This window comes from Ahaetulla prasina, chromosome 14 (genome assembly GCF_028640845.1).
Source record: "Ahaetulla prasina isolate Xishuangbanna chromosome 14, ASM2864084v1, whole genome shotgun sequence".
NCBI classification, from domain to species: Eukaryota; Metazoa; Chordata; class Lepidosauria; order Squamata; family Colubridae; genus Ahaetulla; species Ahaetulla prasina.
Genome location: NC_080552.1, coordinates 24,041,873 through 24,065,295, shown reverse-complemented (window position 1 = coordinate 24,065,295; position 23,423 = coordinate 24,041,873). Strand labels below are relative to the sequence as shown.

The 23,423-nt window shown below is 51.3% G+C and overlaps 1 protein-coding gene across 2 annotated transcripts in view; it reads left to right on the top strand.

The window, feature by feature from the left end:
- Positions 1-23,423, top strand: part of GRIN2A (glutamate ionotropic receptor NMDA type subunit 2A) — a 79,080-nt gene that overhangs the window by 43,536 nt on the left and 12,121 nt on the right. For both annotated transcript variants that reach the window (XM_058157822.1, XM_058157823.1), the window contains 8 exons: positions 6,298-6,890; positions 12,811-12,925; positions 15,312-15,517; positions 15,989-16,157; positions 16,265-16,418; positions 17,213-17,338; positions 18,119-18,348; positions 18,965-19,125. In XM_058157822.1, the coding sequence (XP_058013805.1) occupies positions 6,298-6,890; positions 12,811-12,925; positions 15,312-15,517; positions 15,989-16,157; positions 16,265-16,418; positions 17,213-17,338; positions 18,119-18,348; positions 18,965-19,125 (1,754 nt within the window). The remainder of the gene's footprint in view (positions 1-6,297; positions 6,891-12,810; positions 12,926-15,311; positions 15,518-15,988; positions 16,158-16,264; positions 16,419-17,212; positions 17,339-18,118; positions 18,349-18,964; positions 19,126-23,423) is intronic.

Genomic DNA, 23,423 nt, shown 5'->3' with positions numbered 1-23,423 from the left:
AAAGAAACGTTCGTTTCCACACAAATCTGATGAACGCAGACAACTTTCAACACAGTGTGAGTTGCTCTTCATTGAGTGAGCAGTTAATTGAGTGAGCAGTTAAACCAACATTGTAGGCAGCTGAAAAGTAAAAGCGGGGGGGGGGGAAACCTGAGATTCAGGCGGAATGAACTTAATTCCTTCTTTTAAAAGTCCTTTCGTTAATTACTTGTGTTTACATGTTAACCTATCGGAATGAATGTTTCCCTTCCATGTTCTCTGACTAAGGAGAGGGTGGCTGGGGTGTTTTGGGGTAGCTGCTTTGCCAGGGATGGGCACGGAAAGCTTTTCTGTGCAAATTAGAATGAAGGGAGGCTGATCACTTTTGAGACCCAAAAACCCAGGCAGGGATGCCCCTCTGGGTGGAAAGTACTAGAACAGCTCTTGTCTACTGTGCCCCCTCTCGCTCTTCACCTGACCTGACAGTCAGCTGTGCTGGCCCAAGAGCATCTGTATCCTCGGCAGGGCGAAACCCCTGAGCTGTAGGAGGCAGCCCTGCTCAGCTTCAGTATCTGAGGGCTCAACGGCTAAAGATGGAGAGTTTGCTTCAGAAGCACAGAGTCTGAGCATTGACAAAATAGGCTGGCCCCTGGGGGAGAAGCTCAGGTGGGTTTCTCCTGCCAGTTTCTCCTTCTGTTCTTCAGTGCCCAGGGCCCTGCCTGGCCAGAGTGATGGCGGTTCCTCTCCTGCCCCCAGACTCGTCCCGAGTCCAGGCTGTGGAGTGGCAGATCTCCAGAGACCCTCCTGATCCCTGGGGAGCCTCTGGGCTTTCGTCAGACATGCACATGAGGTGACCTCAAAACCAAACCCATCCCAGCCACACCCCCAATTTGGTTTCAGTGCCACTGGTGCTCTCTGCTCCCCCCGTTCCCCCCTCCCCCTGGATTTCCTTCCCCACGCCACTGAAAATTATTGAAGGCCTTTCATTCTGCGATCTGCCAATCAGGTAGCCGGACGCCTTGCAATGAGGCTTATGCAACTGGAAGAATCTCAGTGCCTTCCTTCGCTCCTGCTCTCGCTTAACAAGCATGGCGTGACTTCCAAATTCTGCCTGGCGCATGAGTCAACATCAAACTGAGCAAATCTAAGATGAAAGTCTCTGAAACCCAGCCGAGCACAATTAGGTATGGAAAGTGTGGTGCTCCTTCCACGAGGAGCTGAATCTGCAAGAATGATTCTTTTGAGGGCAAAGTGCTTTCATTCTGCTTTTGAAAGCAGGCTGGGCTCATCTCTTTTCAATATCTGAGGGAGTTTTGATTTCCAGGCTGCGCCCTATTTTTCTGCTTAGAGCACCTCCCTTGATAGGGCCCCAGAGATTGCCTCTCCTTGTGCGTCAGATCCCACAAAATACGAGAATCCTGGCTTTGAATCTTGATCCCCAAGGACCTGACCCAGGGATGCTACTCCTAGGGCGGAGGCTTCCTTGCCGTTGCTGCGTTCAGTGGAAGTGCTGTGTAACATTTCTCACGCCCAGATATCCTGGTGTTTGGAAGAGAAGCGGTGGGCACGAGGGAGCCACCAACAGGCTAGATCAGGGGTCTCCAAACTTGGCAACTTTAAGACCCATGGACTTCAACTCCCAGAATTCCCTAGCTAGCATGGCTGTGTTCGCATTTTAAGGATCTACCTCATGGCTGTCTGGGGAATCCTGAGAGTTGAGGTCCACAAGTCTGAAAGTTGCCATGTCTGGAGATCCCTGAGTTACATGGAACTTGCAGCTCTGCAGCCAGTGGAGGAAGGAGAGTACTTGGAGATGGAGAATCTTAGCCCATCTCCAGAAAATGAACGATGGAAAACTGGAAGGGTTTGTGTTCTGCTTTCCAAGCAAAAGTTTTCATATATATATATATTTCCATCTTCTTCATCTCCATGACCATCTCTCTCTCTCTCTGTCTCTCTCTGCCCCTCTAGTGCCCTCCTCTCTCTCCAGCTGAGGGTTCTGGAAGAGGTGACCCCAACATATCTCAGAGGTGCCCAATGGGACCTCTGCCCTAGGCCAGTCTGAGCTCCTTGCATCCCTACAGCCATTTTGGGAAGGACTTTTCCAATTCTGACCCAAGAGCTCACGATGGCATGCAGGCAGAGGGCCTCCGGACAATAAAGGCCTCTGGGTGGCCCAGTTCTTGTGCAGCGCAACTAAGCCAAGGATTGGCTTGTGGGAGAGAAAAACCACCACGTTTCTGGAAAGTCCCCTGTTGACTCAGTCACTCCCCAGTTTGGTTAATTTCTTTGGCTGCCTGTAATTAGTCTGCCTGGCTTTCCAGAAGAGACAAGCCCATCCATTGTTTGGAAGGGAGAGTAGGCAGAAAGCAGCAAAATAGTAATCAAAGTTTTCTCCGAGGGGAATTCGGGGGAGAGTGCCATCTGCCATCTGCCTACACATCAGCAGCCAGAGGAAATTACATCTCCCAGTTCTGCAGAATTCTTAGAAACACATAAATTGCACGGTGAGATTGGACCTGCCAGGAGTGGTTAGAGGAACACCTTGGTTTCTGTAAAGGCAGGAACACGGAGGAAGGGTCTGTTGAACAGAAACACCCCCTGGCGTCTGCAGGGGGCCAAGATCTCCAAGGGGGAAGCTGTAATCCAGACTCTCCGTTTCCTTGCAACCACCAACACCATCATTTCTCTTCCAAATTGTTCCACCCTGCAAGTGTTTTTTTTATCAAAGGATAAATCCGCAAGAGTTGATTAGTTGGTAGAGGCTGATCTGGGCTTCCTGGAACCCAGCTGAGCTGCCAGGGAAGGCTCCTTCAGCTGGGATTTGACCTGGTGGCCCTCAGTGGTATCCAGTGGTCATAGGATTTACTCAGGAGAATCTCTAGGGATGGGCTTCCCAGTGCAGGTTCCTGTTCCAAGGCCCTCCGTGGGGGCCAGGGGCAGCTGCATGGGGCTCAAGGGTTGTGCCTGGCTGGGGAATTCTGGAAGTTGAAGTCCAAAGTTGCCAAGGATGGACATCCCAGAGTTCAAGGGCTTGGTCTCCTCTTCAACTCTCAGGAAGCTGGAACTGCAGCCTAGGGGACACCCTTTACATGCTGGCTTGTACTGGAAGGCAGGGAGGAGCTGGGATTAGGATTAGGGTTAGATGTTCATCAGCTTCCAGTAGGCCTTGAACATCAGCGCTCCAGTAGGCCTTGGCAAGGTCTCCAGCTGCCCTGGCAGGAGAGGGTGCCAATGTTGCTGGAGTCTGGTTAGGGATTAACTTGCCCCGCAACACTTATGAAATAACTAGGTTTGTGGCCACCCCACAGCAGCCTTCTCTCTCCCTGCAGCGTCTCTTGATTGGCCTGCCAACCTGAGGATGCTTCTCTGCTCTGCGGTCCTGGAGCCTGTCCCCAGGACACCCATTCCCCAGCCAGCTGCAAGCAAAGCCCCGAACCCTGCAGGCGCCTCCGATTCAAGAGAAGAAGAAGGGTTCATTTCAAGCCACGTTGGCCAAGACTGTTGTGTGAATGCCAGAACGATCTCTTGCCTTCCTGAGGTTTGCTACTTTTGCATCTCAGCTTCGGGAACCTGGCTCTTAACGCCTCTGCCCCTTCCTAACAAGACCATAAGAGCCCCAGCGGGCCTCTCTGTTCTAATGTTCCCTTTGTATTCATTTTATGTATTCAATTCATGCTTATGTATCTAATACATACTTGAATCATCATCATCATCATCATCACCATCATCATCCCCTGTTTGCTCCGTTGAGTTGCCCCCCGCCCATCTCTGCCCTTCTGGTCCTTCCAAGGGGCAACCTCAGGAGCCGGCCTTTCTTCCCCTTGTATTCTAAGGCAAAGTTGGCCACTCTGCAGTTTCTGTCCTGTGAGTTGTAAAGGAGGTTCCAGAACAGGAAACCCTGAAGGCGAGTGCCGATTAAAGTTTAATGCACACCTGCTTGATGAGGAAAAGAATGAAAAGCTAATTTATTTGGGGAGGGGGGGTTGAGCTGCTCTCATACTGCATTCCGGGGAAACGAGAACTTGTTTCCTGAGCTTCATGCGCAGAAGCCAGAACCATTCCGTTTTCAGGGTTAGCGCGGCTCGTCCAATAAAACCACCTCAGTGGCGGCAGTGCTTATTAATGGATGTATTAATGGCTTTCGAGGGTTGGGTGATGTCCTCCTTCTTCTCTGCTGAGAACAGCATTTCTCCCCCTCCCCCACCCCCTCCACATCTTGCAGCCACTCGGTTTTCCTCTAATCCTTGTTTTCGGCTGCTGAATGCTTGGAGGACGGTGTGTCCAGAATAGTCCAGAGGGAACTGGACCGGCCTGAGCTTCCTTCATGTCCAGCTCATGTGCCTTTGCTCCAGCCAAGAGATCACACATAGGATCACCGCTCAGAAGTGTGGTAGAATCTCACACTCACACAGACTGGAGGGAGGTGTGAAGAGAGGGCCGAGGGTAGAGCCCTTGCACTGCAGTAAGTGGCACCAAACTGGTTTCTCCCCCAGAATCCCAGCAGCCTTCTCTGACCGCTCCCAAGGGTGGGCAGGCAGGCAGGCAGTCCGGCGAGAATCTTGTAACATGGGGGACTAGCAACAAAGCTTCTTCATGGGTGACTCTGGTTGCTAGATGGGTTCCAGTCTTTAGGTCACTGGTTGTTAGTAGTGATGGGGGTGGGGTGGGGTTGAGTGGTTCTTCAGAGGTGCCGAGGTGAGCCATAGACAGTAGGATCCCCGTTCTCTGCTGAATCTCCTCCCAGTCTGAACAAGCAAGGTGAATAGGTTCTTTTTCTGATTGTCTTGATTCTTGCTCGGGCATGGACTCCTGCTCCTGGGATTTTGGACAGGAGCCCCCAGAACTTCCACCGGTGGCAAAGGTCCAACAGATTGGAAAAGGCTGTGATATGATGAGAGGAGAAAGGGGCATTGGGAGGTGGCCTAGTTTCCTTTCAGTGACCTTGTTGAGTGATACTTGCAGGTAAGTACGCTGAACATAGCTGCTCAGCTTACCTGGGAACAGGTGGAAACACTTGGTGCATGATCTCTCCTCTGCCTTCACCAGATGAGTTTGCAAATGGCAAACTGAGCCTCCGTTTCCCCTTCTCAAGAATATGGCCTCCCAATCCTGCCCTACCTTGGAGGCTTCTGGAATTAATCACAATGCTGAAGATCTAATTCCCTCATCTGCCCTCCAGGGAGGGGTGTCTGCTTGCTGCAACAAATTCCTCTTTTTGACGGTTGTCTGCATGATTGCCCCACAATCTGTTCTCAGGCCGTTTGTGGTGATTTGGACACGGTGTTGCTTAGTGAGACAGGGATGACTTATTTAGGGGTTAGGTTGTTTGGAGAAGATGAATTGCCCACTCTGGAAGTGACTCTTATGGTTGTAAATTGGGGCAGAAATCACAAAGGCGTTGGTTCTATGAAGGTGCGTTTCTCGTTCCACCCATGAAATGTGCAGGGATGAAAGCCCATTGGGGGAGTTATGGCGAAGGGCCTTTTCAGGTGATGATGGATGGGAAAGGTTCCCCAGGAGATCAGGTCCTCTGGTGGCTTCTGGATTCATCCCATTTGCCCACCAGATTCTGCAGAGTTTTAGCTGGCACAAATACAGTTATGAATAACTGAGGGACTGGCTTCATGTAGTTTTTGAAAATTTCCCTGTATGAATAATTAGGCTCGATGACTAACAGTTTGGATGCGTTTGTTTTTTCCTTGAGATGAGAGAGAAATCTTCTTTTTGTGGAGTTAATCCAGCAGTGACGGGCACATGGGAACTGGCCGTTGAGGCAGAAAGAGTAGAAGGGTCCTTGGTGCTCTCTGAGCTTGCTCGTTTTCTTGCAGACGTTTCATGACCCTAATTAGGGAACATCATCAGTGCTGACAGTGACTACTACTGGTAGCACTGATGACGTTCCCTAGTTAGGTCACGAAACATCTGCAAGAAAACAAGCAAGTCAGAGAGCACCAAGGAACCCTTTTTTCAACCCTGAGCTACAAATATTCTCCATTAGAGCAGAAGGGGCTTGTGTAACTGCTGCAAGGCAGTTTCACCCACCAGAAATCGTAGCTGGGGAGACACACTCTTGAGTAGAGGTGGAGGGAAGAGCCAGTGGACTTGGGCGACCCAAGAGAGTATGCCAGGCCACAGGGCGCAGGGAAGTATGTGCGAAGGAGCAGCTTTCAGGGTCACAAGCCAGGAACCCCTCAAATGAAAGTTCTCCCCTTGCTGATTTTAATCCTGGAAGGAGCAGAGGGACCATGAGGGAGCCCCACTTCTTCTCCGGCCTAACATGAAGCCACCCTTCCTTTTCTCTCTTGCCTTTTGCAGGATGAGATGTCGACCTTTTTCCAGTTTGGGGCGTCCATCCAACAGGAGGCCATCATCATGTTGAAATTCATGCAGTACTACGACTGGCATATATTCTCTGTGGTGACCAGCATTTTCCCTGGCTACCGGGACTTCATTAGCTTCGTCAAGTACACCGTGGAGAACAGTTTTGTGGGCTGGGACATGCAAAATGTGGTCACCCTTGATGCGGCCATTGGAGATGCCAAGTCCACCATTCAGCTGAAGAAGATTCACTCTTCGGTCATCCTGCTCTACTGCTCCACGGACGAGGCCACCTACATCCTGGACGAAGCCCGGTCCTTGGGCTTGACAGGCTATGACTTTTTCTGGATTGTCCCCAGCTTGGTCCGTGGAAATATAGAAACCCCACCCAACAATTTTCCGGCGGGGCTAATTTCAGTGGCCTATGATGGGTGGGACTACAGTTTGGATGCTCGGATCCGGGACGGCCTTGGGATTATTACAACGGCTGCTGCAACCATGCTGGAGAAATATTCCTTCATCCCTGAGGCCAAGACCAGTTGCTATGGGCAGTCGGAGTACAATGAACGGCCATCTCACATGCTTCACAAGTAAGGCTTCTTTTGTTCTTTAAAGCCCTGGAAAATAAAACCATCCCTTTTTGAGAGGTTGAGTGATGCCTGTCTGGGTCGACTAGGAGCATTCTTCATCCATGCAGGGAAGCATTTGTAGAAGGCCAAAGCCCTCAGCAGTTGCCTCCATTGGCCTTGTAGGTCAGGCAGTCTGATATTGGCTGTGGCAGGGAGGAAGGCAACTGACCGAATTAGGCTGGTTATTTTAGCCAGGAAACCTCCTGAAGAATCTGGTGGGTTGTTGACAGCTGGTTCAAGGGAGCCAGGGTGGCTGCAGGCAGCTCCTTCTACGCACAAGGACTTTGAGCTCATCCGACACTGGCCAGTAGAGGAAATTCAGGCGGCTTGTCTCATCTGCATGTGGCTGAAAAGCCAGATTCCATTCGTAAGGCCTTGAGCCAGGAGGAGATGACCCTGGAGCTGGTGATGTCACTGGATGCAGAGCGGTGGCTGCCCTTGCATAAATGGCTTTGAACTGACCTTTGCCCTCTGTCCCAGTCAGCACAGGCTGTCTTTCTGGGGGTGGCCCGTTTGTCTCGGTCAGTGCTCGTGCCCTAAACCCTCCCCAGGGTCCTTTGCTGGCTGTACCAGCGGCTCCAGGCCAAGAACATGAAGCAACGCAAGTAGGTACCAGAGCCCAGAGCTCCTTGGCCAGGCTGCCTCAGTGGAGAAGCAAGGACAACTGACCTTGGAAGGAGGGTGGCTTGAAGAAGGGGAGGGCCGAGATCCCAGAAGGGTCAGATTAATATTCAGAAACCATTCCGCAGGAATCCTGGAGATACAGCCTCCAACCTTGGCTGTCGTAACCTGAATACAAATAAGAAGCAGGTTTGAAAAAAACAGTTCTTACTACTAGAACTGTTCTGGGGACACGGCTGCCTTTATTTGTATATTTCCTTCTTTAATGATCGGTGGCTTTTTCCCTTCTTGATGTTTGGGGTCTTTGTGGTTGTAGATGAAGCCCAGAAGTGGCCCATCTCTGCAGATAGGAAATAAGCACAGAGGGATAATGGTTTGGCGAACGGCTGCATTTGTGGCATAAGTACTAATGCAGATACTGATCCCCCCAAATCCCTCTCCCCTTTTCCCAGGGGGCATCTCTCAGCCTCTCACCTTCATCCCTGCAGAGTGCCGGATATTGATCACACTTTCTCCAAATGTTGTCCGCTTTGGGCAACACAAATCATGAATATGGATACAATCACCCATGGACTGGCAGCCAGAAGGTGAGAGATTCACTTTAGAAGTAAGGGAAACCTGACTCTTCCCTCCCATCCTCCACAAAAAACATGTATGTCCAAAGCATTGAGCCAAATGCTGGTCTCCAGGCTCCCTCAGGAAGCTGGGATTTGCTTCTACTGCCACATCCGTCCGTTCTAAGGATGGGGAGGGCACCAAACCACTTGCTGATGCTGTCCTGATCCCAAGGCCACAATCCTGCCCAATCTGGCCGCTTCCTGAGGTCTCTTCCAGCCCTGGTTAGCAGCCATCAAGGGAGAAAGCAGCTCAACGGGCAGCTGTCCTTGGTGCTGCAGGCAGCAGCCAAAACTCCTGATGCAGCTGCAGTTTCTCCTTCAGGAGCCACCGCCTAAGCCACGAATGAAGCTCCTTGACCAACTCCTCCACCCTTCCTGATGGCCTTGGCCGTCTGAGCCACGTGGTCGTCTTGCCTTGTCCCCACCCCCACCCAAAACTTTAGTTTTGCAGTGTGAAGGCCTGCAGGCAAATGCATATAGACTTGGGTGATGTCTCTAGGCATCCCAATCCTGGTGAAGAGGGCCTCTTCTGTGTTCTGAAGAGCCCAGAGCCACCATGTCCCCCTGAGCCCCCCTCCATCCTGTTCTCATTGCTGTCAATGCAGCATTCTCCCTCTTCGCTTCCTGTGCCCATTGAAGCCGTGGCCTTGCGAGAGAGAGAGAGAGGGGGGGAGGGAGGGAGGGAGGGAGAGAGAGAGAGAGAGAAAGGGAGAGAGAGAGGGAGGGAGGGAGGGAGGGAGAGAGAGAGAGAGAGATTCTAGGGTGTGCTTGTCATTCCTGTGATATAGCTGCCTTTGTTAACTGTTACCAGCCTGCACGGCCCTTTACACACAAAACGCCTCCTTCAAATGGAACACTATCCAGTTTGCACATTCTACTGTCAGACAACTCCCTGCAGTCGAAAATCAAGGAAGGCAGGCAGGGAGCCCAGAATCAACAGCCAGGATGGGGCTGGATTGACTTCTCTGCTCCCTTCTCGCTTGGCTATGGGTTTAAGGTGCAAGTTTCTGAACCTTAAATTACCTGGGAGCTTCCAAAGACTTTATGGAAAAGCAATTTGGAAGGGGAGGAAGTTGTGAATTAAGGGCAGAAAAATGGAAGGGGAAGACCCTTTTAGGGACCAGGAGCGATTGAGAGATTGGGTGGAAGGTGGTTGAGACTTACAGTGTAGAGCATGTCAACTTGCCATGGCCAACTCGCTACGGGACAAGAGTTACACTAATATCAAAGAAATGGTGGAATAGAATCATTAAAGAAAGGATGCAAAAGGAGGGACATAATGAAATGTGAATGACACAAATTAAAGTAATTTTTAATTTATTTTAAATAATTAAATTGAATTGTTAAATTGTTCTGTGGCAAGTTGTCCCATTGGAGGGACCAACAACAGAAGTTTCTTTTGTGTTGTTTTGTTTAAAAAAGGTTTCTCTTGAGTGGAGCTCAGGTGTTGGGAACAGCATGGAAACAGTTTGCTGCAGAAAACTAGAGTTTTCCAATTTCCTACTCTAACCTGTTGGGATTTTCTGGTGTCCCCCATCCAGCTTAAATTATTCTGGAAGCACCAGGATCTGTCTGTCTGTCTGTCTGAGCCTGTGTTGTCTTTCTGTTTCCAAGATGGGTGGAAGGGCAAAGAGTGTTGTAATCACATTATTGGAAGATCCTGCTTCCTCCTGCCTGAGATTTTAAAGCTGGAACCAGGGGCTCCTCCTTAGACACCCAATTCTCGAGTGTTGCTCAGGAACACGCCTTCCTCATGACTCTCGGCCTAGATGTCCCTTGCATCGATGCCATCTGACATTACTAGCATTCCGCTGATTGAAGGGCCAAGAAGTGGATGCCAGCAAGGCTGCATATCAGAAGTGGACCAACCTGACATTCTAAGTGGAAGCCGTCTATTATGGCAAAGGAGCTCTCAGCCATTCCCTGGAGAAGGGGAAGCTATAGCTCATTTCCTTGATTAGAAGGTTGAGCTGAGGCCTGGAGGGTTGAAAGGACTGATGTAAAATTAGGGAGCATTGTAATGTGTGTGTATGTGTGTGTGTGTGTGGAATTTAGACCAGATAGGTGGTGAATCAAGAGAGTGAGGCCAATTGCTTGGCCTTCCTTCCCAGTTCATCCCAGTGCTTTAATCCCTCCCTTCCTTCTGGGTGGAACAGAAATGGGAGCTGTGACTTCATCTTCTTCCTGGTCATGAACTCGCTTGATGGAAACGTGTCCGATTTGCTGCCATATATATTTTCCAGCAGAAGGGACAAACTCTCCCTGAGTTTCCAGGGGTGAAACTGAAGAGGGGGATGACTGGGCCTCTTCCAGAGGTATCTGATTGCCCCTTATGAGGAACCAGCTGGGCATCTACAGCAACCCTGGGAAGGGCCCGGGGGGCCTGGGGCCTGGGGCATCTTCCTGAGCTGCCCTCCTAGCCGGCAGGGACCAGAAAGGGGAGAGAGGGCGGCCTTGTGGAGAGGAGATCTCTCCTTAGACTTCAAGCAAAGCAGCCGCAGCCGCCAGAGTCCCACCACCACCAAAACACCGGTGACCGTGCCAGCTTAACAGCCAGAGGCCATTTCTTCTCCCAGCTGTCCAGCTTCAGGGTGTTGGCTGGCCTCCAAGAGAAGGTTTAGCGGTTTGCAAGTAAGGTGATGGTTGGGTGTTTTTCCCCTATTACGAAGAAGAGGAAATTTTGGACCAGAGCAGGAAGGCCTGGTTGAAGACTTCCTGCACCAAGGAAAATATTTTCCCTTCCGATTAATGCATCCTGAATGCCATTGACAGAGATTTCCATAATTCTTCTTTCTTGTGCATTCCTGAATGGAGGGTGGTGTGGAGCCCCAGTGGGCATGGATGCCCCCGTCTCTGGGTTAGACTCTTCATCCGGCTCAGTTTTGTCCCCCCCTCCCTTTCCACTCAGCAAGTGCTCAGGAAGTAACGAAATGGTTAGAAGTTAAAAGCGTGAATTAAAGTGATGATTGAAACCAATTGAGGGTTAAAGGCCTGATGCCTCTTTGTGGAGCGAAGGGGGAAGGAGCAGGCAGCTCCTGTGGAGTGTGTGTGTGTGTGTGGTTTGTGATCCTTGCAGGTGTGAGGCAGATGTCAGACCCACTGCAGACCTTTTGAGGCAGGCATTGTGGGATCCACCTGCTTTTAGGCTGCTTGCCAGCCTCATCTGCTGCATTCTGCGTCGGTTGCCACTTCTGCCCTCCCCTCCTCCGCAGTTGCAGTGACCAAGGTGGCATCAGGCAGTCAACCAAGCCCACTTGATCACCCATTTCTCTTGATCCAGCCTCCCTCCACCTGTTGAGTGTATCAGGAGGGTGGCGAGTGGTGGAATTCCTCTGAGACGACATTTAGCACCTCTATGTGATGCCCCTCCAGCGTAAGGGAATTGTTTGCTTCTTAACAGCCATTGTAATGTTTATGAGTGTGGTCGTTGTGCACTCTGCACCAGAGTATATCGCACACGCACGCAGCTGTAATATTGCATTGACTGCCCTGCCAGCGTGGTACTTTCAGGTTGTTATTCCCAAAGGTGAGGTTTCACTAAAATGGCCTCATTCCCACATTATCCCTGTTCTTGTTTTACCTTGTTGCGTATTTTATCCCTCAGGACAATCCTTTTTCACCAGGTTTCGTGGCAGAGGGAGTCCCCGCGCATCTGCAAGCCAGACCAGACCCTCCAATTGGGCCGGGTTTGCAAGCGTCCCTCTCTGCTTTCCAGGGAGGGCTCAAGCTGGATGGGCTCCTGGCAGGTTTCCAGCCACCAAACTGGCCGGGCTGGAGAGGTCCCGTTTTCCCCACTATTTTCACAGCTGGCCACAAGGTGGCCCCCTTGCGTTGCCCAACCACCTCTGAAATAAACCCCCTTCTAATAATTGCATTTATGAGCAAGGTGAGCGTTTTTTTTGTTTTTTGTTTTAAAAACCCCATTCCTTCTACCTATCTGCTGTCTCTCTCTGAGATAGGCTGACCGGGTCTGTGTGGCCCACTCTCTCCGCAGCTTCCTCCACTCTCCTGCTGCAGCCCTCAGAGGGGACCCAGCAGCCTCAGGCCAAGACAGCTGCCCACTGGGGCCCAGGAGGTTTTGTTTTCCTGTTTAAAGGGTGTATTTTGAAGGCAGCTGGTGAAATCGACCACTTCCGTTTGCCAGCCCTACCTGGAAATGCCGCAGGTTGGACAAGATCTGGGTCTGGAGTTGCTTGGGAACTCCTGATTGGCCCAAGGAATCTGATGCCCCTTAAGGATTCCAGCCTTAAAGATGCCCAGACAACAAAGGGATAAACAATGCAGAACGACTGGTCACTTAAGGATGAGTACAGGGGAACGAGCGGCCTTTCCTTCGTGGGCATCTCAAGTTGGCGCCTCTTCCTGTCATGGTCTCCCAGCTCCTTCCCGGCATCGCTTCCCCCTTGCCAGTCCCTTCTAGGTCCACCCTTGGATAGGAATCAAAGGCCACTCTCTTAATGGGACTAATGGCCAGGCATGCCTAGGACGGATTGGATCCCGGCTCCTGAAAAATGGGTTTTTTGCAACAAAGGGAGGATTTATAGCATATGTTTCATCAGAGTTAATCCAGTGACTGAATTAGCTTGCTCATTAACTGCTGGACAGCTCATTAATTTCTCTTTGAACATTTCCTTTCTTTCAAGGTTTATGATGAACGTGACTTGGAAAGGCAGAGACTTATCCTTCACCACAGATGGCTACCAAGCCCAGCCGCGGCTCGTGGTCTCCGTCTTAAATGAGAGCCGGGTCTGGGAGAAGGTAAGTGGCTCCCCCCCGCTCCCCGCCGAGGGCTGGGCCAGCAGAGAGAGGAGGGGGTTGTTTTGTCCACTCAGCCAACGAGGGGTGTGTGTGTCTGTGAGTGCAGCCGCTTCAGAGTTTGTACAGGTGTACCTTTCCCCTCCCAGGGACCGTTGGTGGGGCAAATGCTTTGATTAAAAGGTGGCGTTATATTTAAAGCAGCCCTCTCCTTCTTGGAGCCCCGAGGGTCTCAGGCAGGAAATCTGTGATCCCGCAGAGCTGCTGGGAGGCAGAGTCTGCAGTGGTGACACCTGGAGAGCGAGACCGCATCTCCAACCAACCAGCTTTGCAGAGGACACCTGAAGTCCCCTGTTCAGTGGTGGCAGGTAGGCTTGTCCTGCAGCTTGGAGAGCCTTGTTTTCAAAGAGCTCAGAGGGTCCAGAGCTTCCCCTGCCTCCCACCTGGGAGAAATCTTGACTAATCAGATTGGATGGGGCTGGATTGGTTTAGGGAGGCTGGCCCTAACCCCAAAAAAGAGTTTAAAAAAGGGGTGCCGATCGATGCAGGCTTATTTCCCTGCCTGGATGCAGCTGCAGAATAACTAGCAAGGTGATAGATCTCACCCTAGTGGGGAAAAGCAGGCTCTGTTTAGGGTTCTTCATCCTTCCATTGGCAAAGTAGGATCGGCAAAGTTTTTAAACTATCTTGAAATTGCGGCTTTCCTGTGTAGGCGAGGAATACCTGGTCTGGTGTAAAGTAATGTCAGGCCTACATGGTAGACCAGGCTAAGAACCAAGGCTATGTGGCTCAGTGCTACTCTTATTGTAAAGCTATAGTAAGAGAATCTTACATCGCTGAATGCGCCTCCCCCTGCCTGCCTTTTTCTTCACGTGAACAAAGGACGGGCTTGTCTGAGATATTTGCTCATGTTGCTTTCATGGCCTGGACTCATCTCCCCCTTCTCTGACCGTAGAGGCTATTCTTCCTTCCGTCCTGCAAGGCCATTCTCTCCACCCTCTGCCCCTTTTTACTTTCTGATGGCTTCGTCTGATTTTCTTCCAGTGGAGCGGAACAAGGGTGCGCAGTAAAATAAAACACACTTACACATAGATAAAATATTTACAAAGATCATTTTTAAAGAACACCCCTCCCACCCAAATGGGTGTTTGTAGCTATCGTGTGCCTTCACCGAAAAATAATTAAAATAAATGCCTCATGTGGTTTAATAGGGGAAGGCGTTGTCCAGCGTTTTTGCCTATGAAAACAGTGCATTGACTAAACATTGCCATTTAATTATGATTAATAATTATTTTAATGCCAGGGCTGGTGGAAATGTTAGCTGGCTGTTTGAAGTGTGGCTAGATGTCTGTTGGATTATTCTGAAGGTCCATAACAGAGAAGGCTCTGTGTGTGTGTGTGTGTGTGTGTGTGTGTGTGTGTGCAACCTTTTGCCTCCTGCTGTAGCCCCAATCCATGTCAGGCTTCTGTTCCTGAACGTATGGCGTTGTGTGTGTGTGTCTACTTGAACGCTGCAAACTGGAGACCTGAAGGGTCCATCTGGGTGAGAGTTTCTGGCTGGGCAGTCAAGCAAACAGACTCCAATTGTAGTCTGAGGTAGTCTGGATTTAAAGCTGAGAGCATTTTGTCCTGGAGAAATACTTTGACATCTTGATGTGCCTGTGACTCCAGCAAGAATTCCTGGTCCATACATGAGCACTTCTGTGTCTCAGAGAATCCATCCCTGCAGCCTGGCTGCCTGTGCCGTGATCTGTAAAAACAAAACAAAACCAGAGCTGAATTTGTTTCCGTAAACAGGAGGAGGGAGGAAGGGAGCAGGCACCGTCACTTCCATCTCTTGGTCCCCTTCTCCTCCAGCGATTCTTGGCCCCACGGAAGGCCCCTTTGGACCTGGAGAGAATGTCCGGCACAGCCTAAAGACAGAGCGCATTAATTCAGAGGAATGGCCATTCTTGGTGCTATTGAGCTGAAGCGGGGGGAGGGGCAGGGAAGGGGGTTGGGGGGCACAAACTGGCCGAATAGACCCAACTGACCGAGAGGAGGGGTGTCGTGAATCAAGAGGGGATTATCCTGGCATAAGAAGCGAGGAAATGAATCTGTGGACGGATGTTTAGTCGAGCTGGCACCAACCCTGGCAACCCTGCAAGGCAGCACAAACTCTCCAGGCTTGTTCCTTGCAAAAAAGAAAAGTTTAAAAATGTCTTCCTGGTTCATGCAAAGCACCAGCTGCAAGGATCATAAAATACAGATCTTAAACAAAATGCAGGGACAAACGATCCCAAGATCCTAGGGGACCTTCTGCCCCCCCAACCCCCCGCCCCTTCCTTTTTTTCCCCTGGAAGCGGGGCTGCCACTCACCTGTGCCCACCTGCCTGTGTTGGCTCCTCAGGTGGGCGAATGGGAGAACCAGACGCTGACCCATAAATACTCGGTGTGGCCCCGGTTCAACTCTTTCAACGACAGCGACCCGGACCACAACCACCTCAGCATCGTCACCCTGGAGGAGGCTCCCTTCGTCATTGTGGAGGACATGGACCCCTTGACGGAGACCTGTGTGAAGAACACGGTGCCCTGCCGGAAATTCGTTGTCATCAAGTGAGCCCAGGGGTCTCTCGCCCTTCCTGAACCCGAAACCTCCCCCTCCGCTTCCCCAAGAGCTGCGAAGGTCCGGGAGGGTCTTGAGGTGGGGGTCCTGGTTGTGGTTACACCCCTTTGCCCTTTAATTAGATGCAGGGGTGTCCTGCCCTCCCGGCGGGGGACCCCCTACCCCCCTTGCAAGGTGAAGGCGCTTTCCAAGGACGCTGGCAGGCACTGAAAGGGCCTTTTTCAGGAAGTTTTTTTCAATTTCCTCTTGATTTTCTGGCGGCCTACTTAGGTTGTCACAATCAGTCAAAGTTGACTAAGAGTTGCCGCCCATCTGGGTTTGCAACCAAAGCTGTTTATATAAATGCTTCCTTCCTTCTTCTTCCTTCTTGGCCCTCCTTTAGAGCTAAAGAAAGGGAGGGAGAGTGGGAGGAAGGAAGGAAGGAAGGAAGGAAAGAGAGATCTTTGTGCTTGTTTCCTCAGCAACATCACCAAAGAAGGAAAGAACCTGAAGAAATGTTGCAAAGGGTTTTGCATCGACATCCTGAAGAAGCTCTCAAGGACCATCAAGTTCACCTACGACCTCTATCTTGTGATCAACGGGAAGCATGGGAAGAAAATCAATAACGAGTGGAATGGGATGATTGGGGAGGTAAGCTGTGCAGCCGGAAGAGCTCGCTCTGCTCGGCCAAACTCTCCTGATCTTTTCCTCTGCCTGAGCTGGAGCTTCCCCTCCCCCTCTTTTCCCTTTGTCAACAGGTGGTCAAGAAGCAAGCCGTGATGGCTGTTGGGTCCCTCACCATCAATGGAGAGCGCTCAGAGGTGGTCGATTTTTCGGTGCCCTTTGTGGAAACTGGGATTAGCGTCATGGTCTCGCGGAGTAACGGCACAGTTTCTCCATCTGCTTTTTTAGGTGAGCTTCCCTCCCTCCCGCCCTCCCTTGAACTTCCTCCCTCCCTCCCTCGCTTTGCAGAGTTGGGCCATCTGTCTTCTGACTTTGGCTTCTGAGGTTGGCTGCCATGGCCGTTCTTCTGGGGTCCGAGGACCCCAGTGAAGCTGGCTTTTCCTTCTCTTCAAGGGCTTCGCTCAGGGCTTGCTCAGCCCTCTGGGTGGGACCCCACTTTCCCCTGTCAAAGGCCCGGGAGGAGGTGGGGGGGCAGGTTCTTTGCTTCTTGTCTCTTCAAGGCTTGGCTGGTGGGCCTTACCTGCCCCAGGCCGGACTTGGGCCAAGAGCCTTGATCCGGAGGTATCCTAACGATGTAGCCTCTGGGCCAGATACAGAGCGTCCTTCTCACAACCACCCCCCCCACCTCTTTCTCCTTGTTTGGTCACAGGCGCCTGCTCAGCTTTCCTGCTGGTGGGCTTGTGCATCAGCAGCTGAGCCCGGCAGTCCCTTCCCTGAAGTTACTTGGCAGGGGGGGAGGGGAGGGTGCTCCCCCTCCCCCTTGCTCCGGCTGCAGAGGCCTTCCGGGCACTCCTGAGCTTTTCCTTCCATGTTTGCCGCTCACCAGTCTGCATTGCGGCTCAGCCAACGTGGCTGCTGCGTTTTGAGAGGAGCAGCTGCAACTTGGCTTGTGCGGAGGGATCCCCTCCAGCGAGCCAATGGAGGGGACGGGGGCAGAAGGGGCGGCTGCCAGCTGGGGGTCTCACTGCGTCATTGTTCCTACTGCAGACAGGCTCTTCCACAGGGTGCTTTTCTCGTTGCAGAGCCCTTCAGCGCCTCGGTCTGGGTGATGATGTTTGTCATGCTGCTGGTCGTGTCGGCCATCGCCGTCTTTATCTTCGAGTACTTCAGCCCGGTGGGCTACAACCGCAACCTGGCCCAGGGGAAAGGTAGCCCCCTGCCCCCGCCAAGCTCCTATTCAGGAAATGGGCCAAGGCCCCTCTGCGCCACCCCCACCCCCTTAAGCAGGGGAAGCAGACAAGGGAGGGGACCTTTCTCCCTGCCTTGCCGGTCATGGGGCACTCGGGGGACACTCTGCCCAACCTCTTCACATGGGGAGGGGCGTCCTGGGAAAGGTGTGTCCCATATGGGAGGCCGAGGCGGGGTCTTCCCAACGTTCTTCACCTGGGCCAGCCCTGACTCAGCAGCATTGAGAAGTGGCAGGATCTTTGAGCCAGGAAGAAAAGGAGGAGTGGTTGATCCTCCAGATTCAAGAGCAGTCTGGATGGAATGGACTTCTGGCCTGAGCTGTCCTGTCCTTACCTGCTTATTCTCAGTGTAGCTTTTCAGAGAGTTCTGGGTCCCTGCTCTAGATGAGGAGGAGGAGGAGGAGGAAGGTCTCATCAGCAGCAAGCCCTCCATGGGGCAGAAGGGTTATGGACCCTGATGGCTGGGATTCTGGACCAGGGCATCTCCCCCCAGTCCACATCACAGCCACGTGTGGCATCCTTCTGTGTAGCTGTGTCTCTGATTTCCTTTCCTTGGTGCGACAGAAATGACCCAGGATGGGGCTTAGCAATGGGAAATCTGGCCCCAATTCTCGTCACATGCAAAGGACCGTCTGTGCTAAGGAGCAAACAAAGAGTGCTATAAATGGTTTGGCAGCTGTGTTGCGTGTATGGAGCGACCCCTAAGCTGAAGGGCCCCCTCTCGTCCCCTTTGTCCACCAGATGCTCACGGGCCCTCCTTCACCATCGGGAAGGCCGTGTGGCTCCTTTGGGGCCTGGTGTTCAACAACTCCGTGCCGGTGCAGAACCCGAAAGGCACCACCAGCAAAATCATGGTCTCCGTCTGGGCCTTCTTCGCGGTCATCTTCTTGGCCAGCTACACAGCCAATCTGGCTGCCTTCATGATCCAGGAAGAGTTTGTGGACCAAGTCACGGGGCTGAGCGATAAGAAGGTCAGTGGGGCATTTTTCTCTCGTCCCCAGCCTTCCAGACATTCTGCTGCATTTGAGACCAGAACAAAATCAGCAGAAAGACAGGCAGGCCCTGCACCCACACCTCCCTCCTAATCCAGGCCCTTTGCACACTTTTTCTGATGCACACAGTCATGCTAGCAGGTTGTAGGTATAGGCTTTTGCACACCTCGCCTTCTCATTAGTGTATTTTTGTTGCCTACGTGCCTCTGCTGTGTGCTTTTTTGTGCCTGGTGGCTGCTGCAAACTGCTTGGCAAAATTCTGGAAGGTTCAGCTGAACTTATATGATTCCTATAGAAGTCTAGGAATGAACAAGGCTCGGATCAATAAGTTAATTGGATGCGTTTCTCCTCTCCGTGCAGAGACTTTCCGATGCGCTTGAACACGCCTGGGGTGAGGGTTGAGGATGGTCATGGCAGGGTCCCTCGGGTTGCAGTGGTGAGGCAGGCCAGGCAGGCAGGAAGGCGTGTGCGTGTGCGAGGGGTTTCCTTGGGCTCTTCCCGGGATGCTGCTGGTGAATCTGGTGCCCCTCCGTGCCAGCCTGGGCTGAGGGGTGGGCGACGCCTGTCCTCTAATGTCTTCTTTCCCCTTCCCCAGTTCCAGCAGCCCTACGCCTACTCCCCTCCTTTCCGGTTCGGGACTGTCCCCAACGGCAGCACCGAGAGGAACATCCGCAACAACTACAAGGAGATGCACACTTACATGGTGAAGTACAACCAGAAGGGAGTGGAGGACGCCTTGGTCAGCTTGAAAACTGGGTAGGTGGGGCCAGTGGTGGGATTTAAATACTTTAACAACTGGTTCTCTGCCCTAATCATTTCTTCCAACAACCAGTTCACCAAAAAGCTCAGAAAGTTAACAACCGCTTCTCCTGAAGTGGTGCGTATCCCACATTGAGTCACCCATTGGAGGTGGCGGGGGGGGGGGCAGGAGCCTCCTAGAACAACTGGAGGAAAGCTTTAAGGGAACTTTCCCCATCTGCAGTTGTTTGACCCCCACCTCCCATGGAAGGGGCCGGCTGTCTTTCAGTTGTGGGCAGGAAAGGCTTGTATGGGGACAAATGGCTGAGCCTCCCTGGGGCCCCCCTGCCATCTCCCCCCTGCCCCCCTGCTTCTCCTGAAGGAGCTTGGTGCATTGCAGTCAGGCTAGTGAAGGGGTAGGGGCCCTTTTCGAGGGCTGCTAGGGATTATCCAGGGAGGTATTCCTGCCAGGAGGGTCGGGGCCCCCATGGAGAGCCTGAGGCCTCCCCAGCAACTCTACATCCCCAGCTGCCCCTTGCCAAGGGCTCCCCCCTCCCTCCTTCTGCTTTCCCCCTCTTTCTGGATTGTTTGGCTCTGGTGATCCCCAGGTGCTCTGCCGCCTCTGCTGATGGACGCTGCCTGTAGCAGACGGTGCAAATCGCCTGTCATGTCCCATGATTTGATGATCAATATGCCACCGCTTTGGCTGCAGGCTCTGGAGCATTGGGGGTTGATCCTGAGGAAGGGGGGGAGGGAGGGAGGGAGGGAGCTGCAAAGAGCTGCTTTGAGGGACGGAGAGAGAAGCACCGCGTTCCGAACATCTGCACTGCATTATCCTTTCGAACCTCAGCTTCGGCAGGTGAAGAAACGCCAGGGGAGCCGATGTGTTGATGTCCCCAACATCTTCAAGCTGCCGAGGTTGAGAAACATTTGCTTTGGAGAGTGTTTTCCCTCGTCCGAGACCATCGTCCTGAGCTAACAAGGCAAACAGGGCAGAAGACAAGCGCTTTCTCCCAGCTGCTTGAAGATGGCCATAGCTCTTAGACTTATATGCCACTTCACAGTGCTTGACAGTCCTCTCTAAGCGGTTTACAGAGCCAGCCTCTTGCCCCCAACAATCTGGCTCCTCATTTTAGCCATCCTTGGAGAGATGGAAGGCTGAGTCAACCTTGAGCCGGTCAGGATTGAACTCCTGGCAGTGGGAATGCAGCTTAGCCTGCAATACTGCATTCTAAGCACTCCGCCACCACAGCTCTGGCAGATAGACTGCCTCTGGTCCTGGAGGCTTCATTGTTGTTGTTAGTTGCGAAGTCGTGTCCGACCCATTGCAACCCCATGGACAACGTTCCTCCAGGCCCTCCTATCCTCTACCGTCCTCTGGAGTCCATTTAAGCTCCCGCCGACTGCTTCAGTGACTCCATCCAGCCACCTCGTTCTCTGCCGTCCCCTTCTTCTTTTGCCCTCAATCTTTCCCAGCATTAATTAGGTTCTTCTCCAGTGAGTCCTTCCTTCTCAATAGGTGGCCAGAGTATTTCTGTTTCATCTTCAGGATCTGGCCTTCTAAAGAGCAGTCAGGGTTGATCTCCTCTAGGACTGACCTGTTTGTTCGCCTTCCAGTCCAAGGGACTCGCAGGAGTCTTCTCCAGCACCAGAGTTCAAAGGCCTCAATTCTTTGTCGCTCAGCCTTCCTTATGGTCCAACTTTCACAGCCATCCATTGCCACTGGGAAAACCAGAGCCTTGACTATACGCACTTTTGTTGGCAGGATGTTGTCTCTGTTTTTTAGTACGCTGTCTAGTTTTGCAACAGCTTTCCTCCCCAGGAGCAAGCGTCTTTTAATTTCTTGGCTGCAGTCCCCATCTGCGGTGATCTTGGAGCCCAGGAAAATAAAATCTGTCACTACCTCCATTTCTTCCTCATCTATCTGCCAGGAATTGAGAGGGCCGGATGCCATGATCTTAGTTTTCTTAATGTTGAGTTTCAAGACAACTTTTGCACTCTCCTCCTCCACCCGCATCAAGAGGCTTTTTAGTTCCTCTTCGTTTTCTGCCATTAGAATGGTATCATTTGCATATCTGAGGTTGTTGATATTTCTCCCGGCAATCTTAATTCCAACAGTTGATTCATCCAGCCCCGCCTTTCTCATGATGTGCTCTGCATATAAGTTAAATATACAGTCTTGCTGGACTCCTTTCCCAATTTTGAACCAATCACTGTCCAGTTCTCACTGTTGCTTCTTGACCCGCATACAGGTTTCTCAAGAGACAAATAAGATGGTCTGGTACACCCATCTCTTTAAGAACTTGCCATAATTTGTTCTGATCCACACAATCAAAGGCTTTAGCATAGTCAACGAAGCAGAAGTAGATGTTTTTCTGGAACTCCCTAGCTTTCTCCATGATCCAGCGTATGTTGGCAACTTGATCTCTAGTTCCTCTGTCTCTTCGAAATCCTGCCTGTACTTCTGGTAGTTCTCGATCCACATACTGCTGGAGCCTAGCTTGCAGGATTTTAAGCATAACCATACTAGCATGTGAAATGAGTGCAATGGTGCGATAGTTTGAACGTTCTTTGGCATTGCCTTTCTTTGGAATTGGAATGTAAACTGACCTTTTCCAATCCTGTGGCCACTGCTGAGTTTTCCAAATTTGCTGACAAATTGAGTGTAACACTTTTACTGCATTGTCTTTTTAAGATTTTGAATAACTCAGCTGAAATACTGTCTCCTCCACTAGCTTTGTTGTTGCTCAGATTTCCTAAGGCCCATTTGACTTCACATTCTAGGATGTCTGGCTCAAGGTCAGTGACCACCCCATCGTGGTTATCAGGGATGTTAAGCTCGTTCTTGTATAGTTCTTCTGTGTAATTTTGCCACCTCTTCTTAATCTCTTCTGCCTCTGTTAGGTCCCTGCCATTTTGGTCCTTTATCATGCCCATCTTTGCATGAAACGTTCCCTTCATATCTCCAATTTTCTTGAAGAGATCTCTGGTCCTCCCTATTCTATTATTTTCTTCTATCTCTTTGCACTGTTCATTTAAGAAGGCATTCTTATCTCTTCTAGCTATTCTCTGGAATTCTGCATTCAATTGAGTGTATCTTTCTCCTGTGCCTTCACTTTCCTTCTTTCCTCAGCTATTTGGAAAGCTTCCTCAGCCATTTTGCTTTCTTCCCTTTCTTTTTTTTTGGGATAGTTTTAATTGCTACCTCTTGTACAATGTTGCGAACCTCCGTCCATAGTTCTTCAGGCACTCTATCAGATCTAATTCCTTAAATCTATTTGTCACCTCTACTGTATATTCATCAGGGATATGATTTAGTTCATACCTGAGTGGCCTGGGGCTTTTCCCTACTTTCTTCAATTTAAGCCTACATTTTGCAAGGAGAAGCTCATGATCTGAGCCACAGTCGGCTCCTAGTCTTGTTTTTACTGATTGTATAGAGTTTCTCCATCTTTGGCTGCAGAGCACATAGTCAATCTGATTTCTATGTTGACCGTCTGGTGATGTCCATGTGTAGAGTCGTCTCTTGGGTTGTTGGAAAAGAGTGTTAGCTATGACCATCGTATTCTCTTGACAGAATTCTATCAGGAGGCTTCATTAAGGGGGCCCAATCCCTCTAGCTCAGAGCCCTGTTTCCGGAATTCAGCCAACGGATACCGCCTGCTCCCTCTCCAAAAGCTGCCCTGCATCCAAGCCACCTTATTTCCGATTCAGCCGAGGGAAGGACGGGGCGCATCCTCTTTTGTGGGACTTCGGAGGGGAAAATCTCTGCCTGTCCCCTCCTCCACTTTTCCCCCATTGTGGAAATTCATGTTGGTGTTTTATTCGCTGTCAAGTGTCGTTAAGGGGGTGATGAGTCTTCCCTCGCTGAAACATGACGCTCTGTGCAACTGACAGGGCACCGTCTATTTTGAGTTACGGATGCGGTAACTAAAAATCGTGTCCGGGGGAGGAAGCAGCCACCGCGCAGTCAGATTGTGGGGGGGGGGGGGGGAAAGGATGGCAGCCCCGTCTGGCCAATGGGGAGTTTGGCCACTCTGGGAAAGGCTGCTGGGGACGATTGTTTTATTGTGTGCCGCAGACATCTAGAACGGCACGCTTTGGTTATTATTCATAAAAGTAATTGTAAATCACGCCTGGCCCAGCCGGAGCTCGCAGTCAGGTGCACAAAGCAAAAACAAAAAGAAACCAGGTAATAAAATCAGCACAGAGCAGAGACGGAGACTGCTTGAAACCAGGGGATGGATGACTACGATCTGGCCGAGGTTTCATCGAGCAAGAGCGGTTCTTTATTAATGGACGGCCCCCTCCTCCCT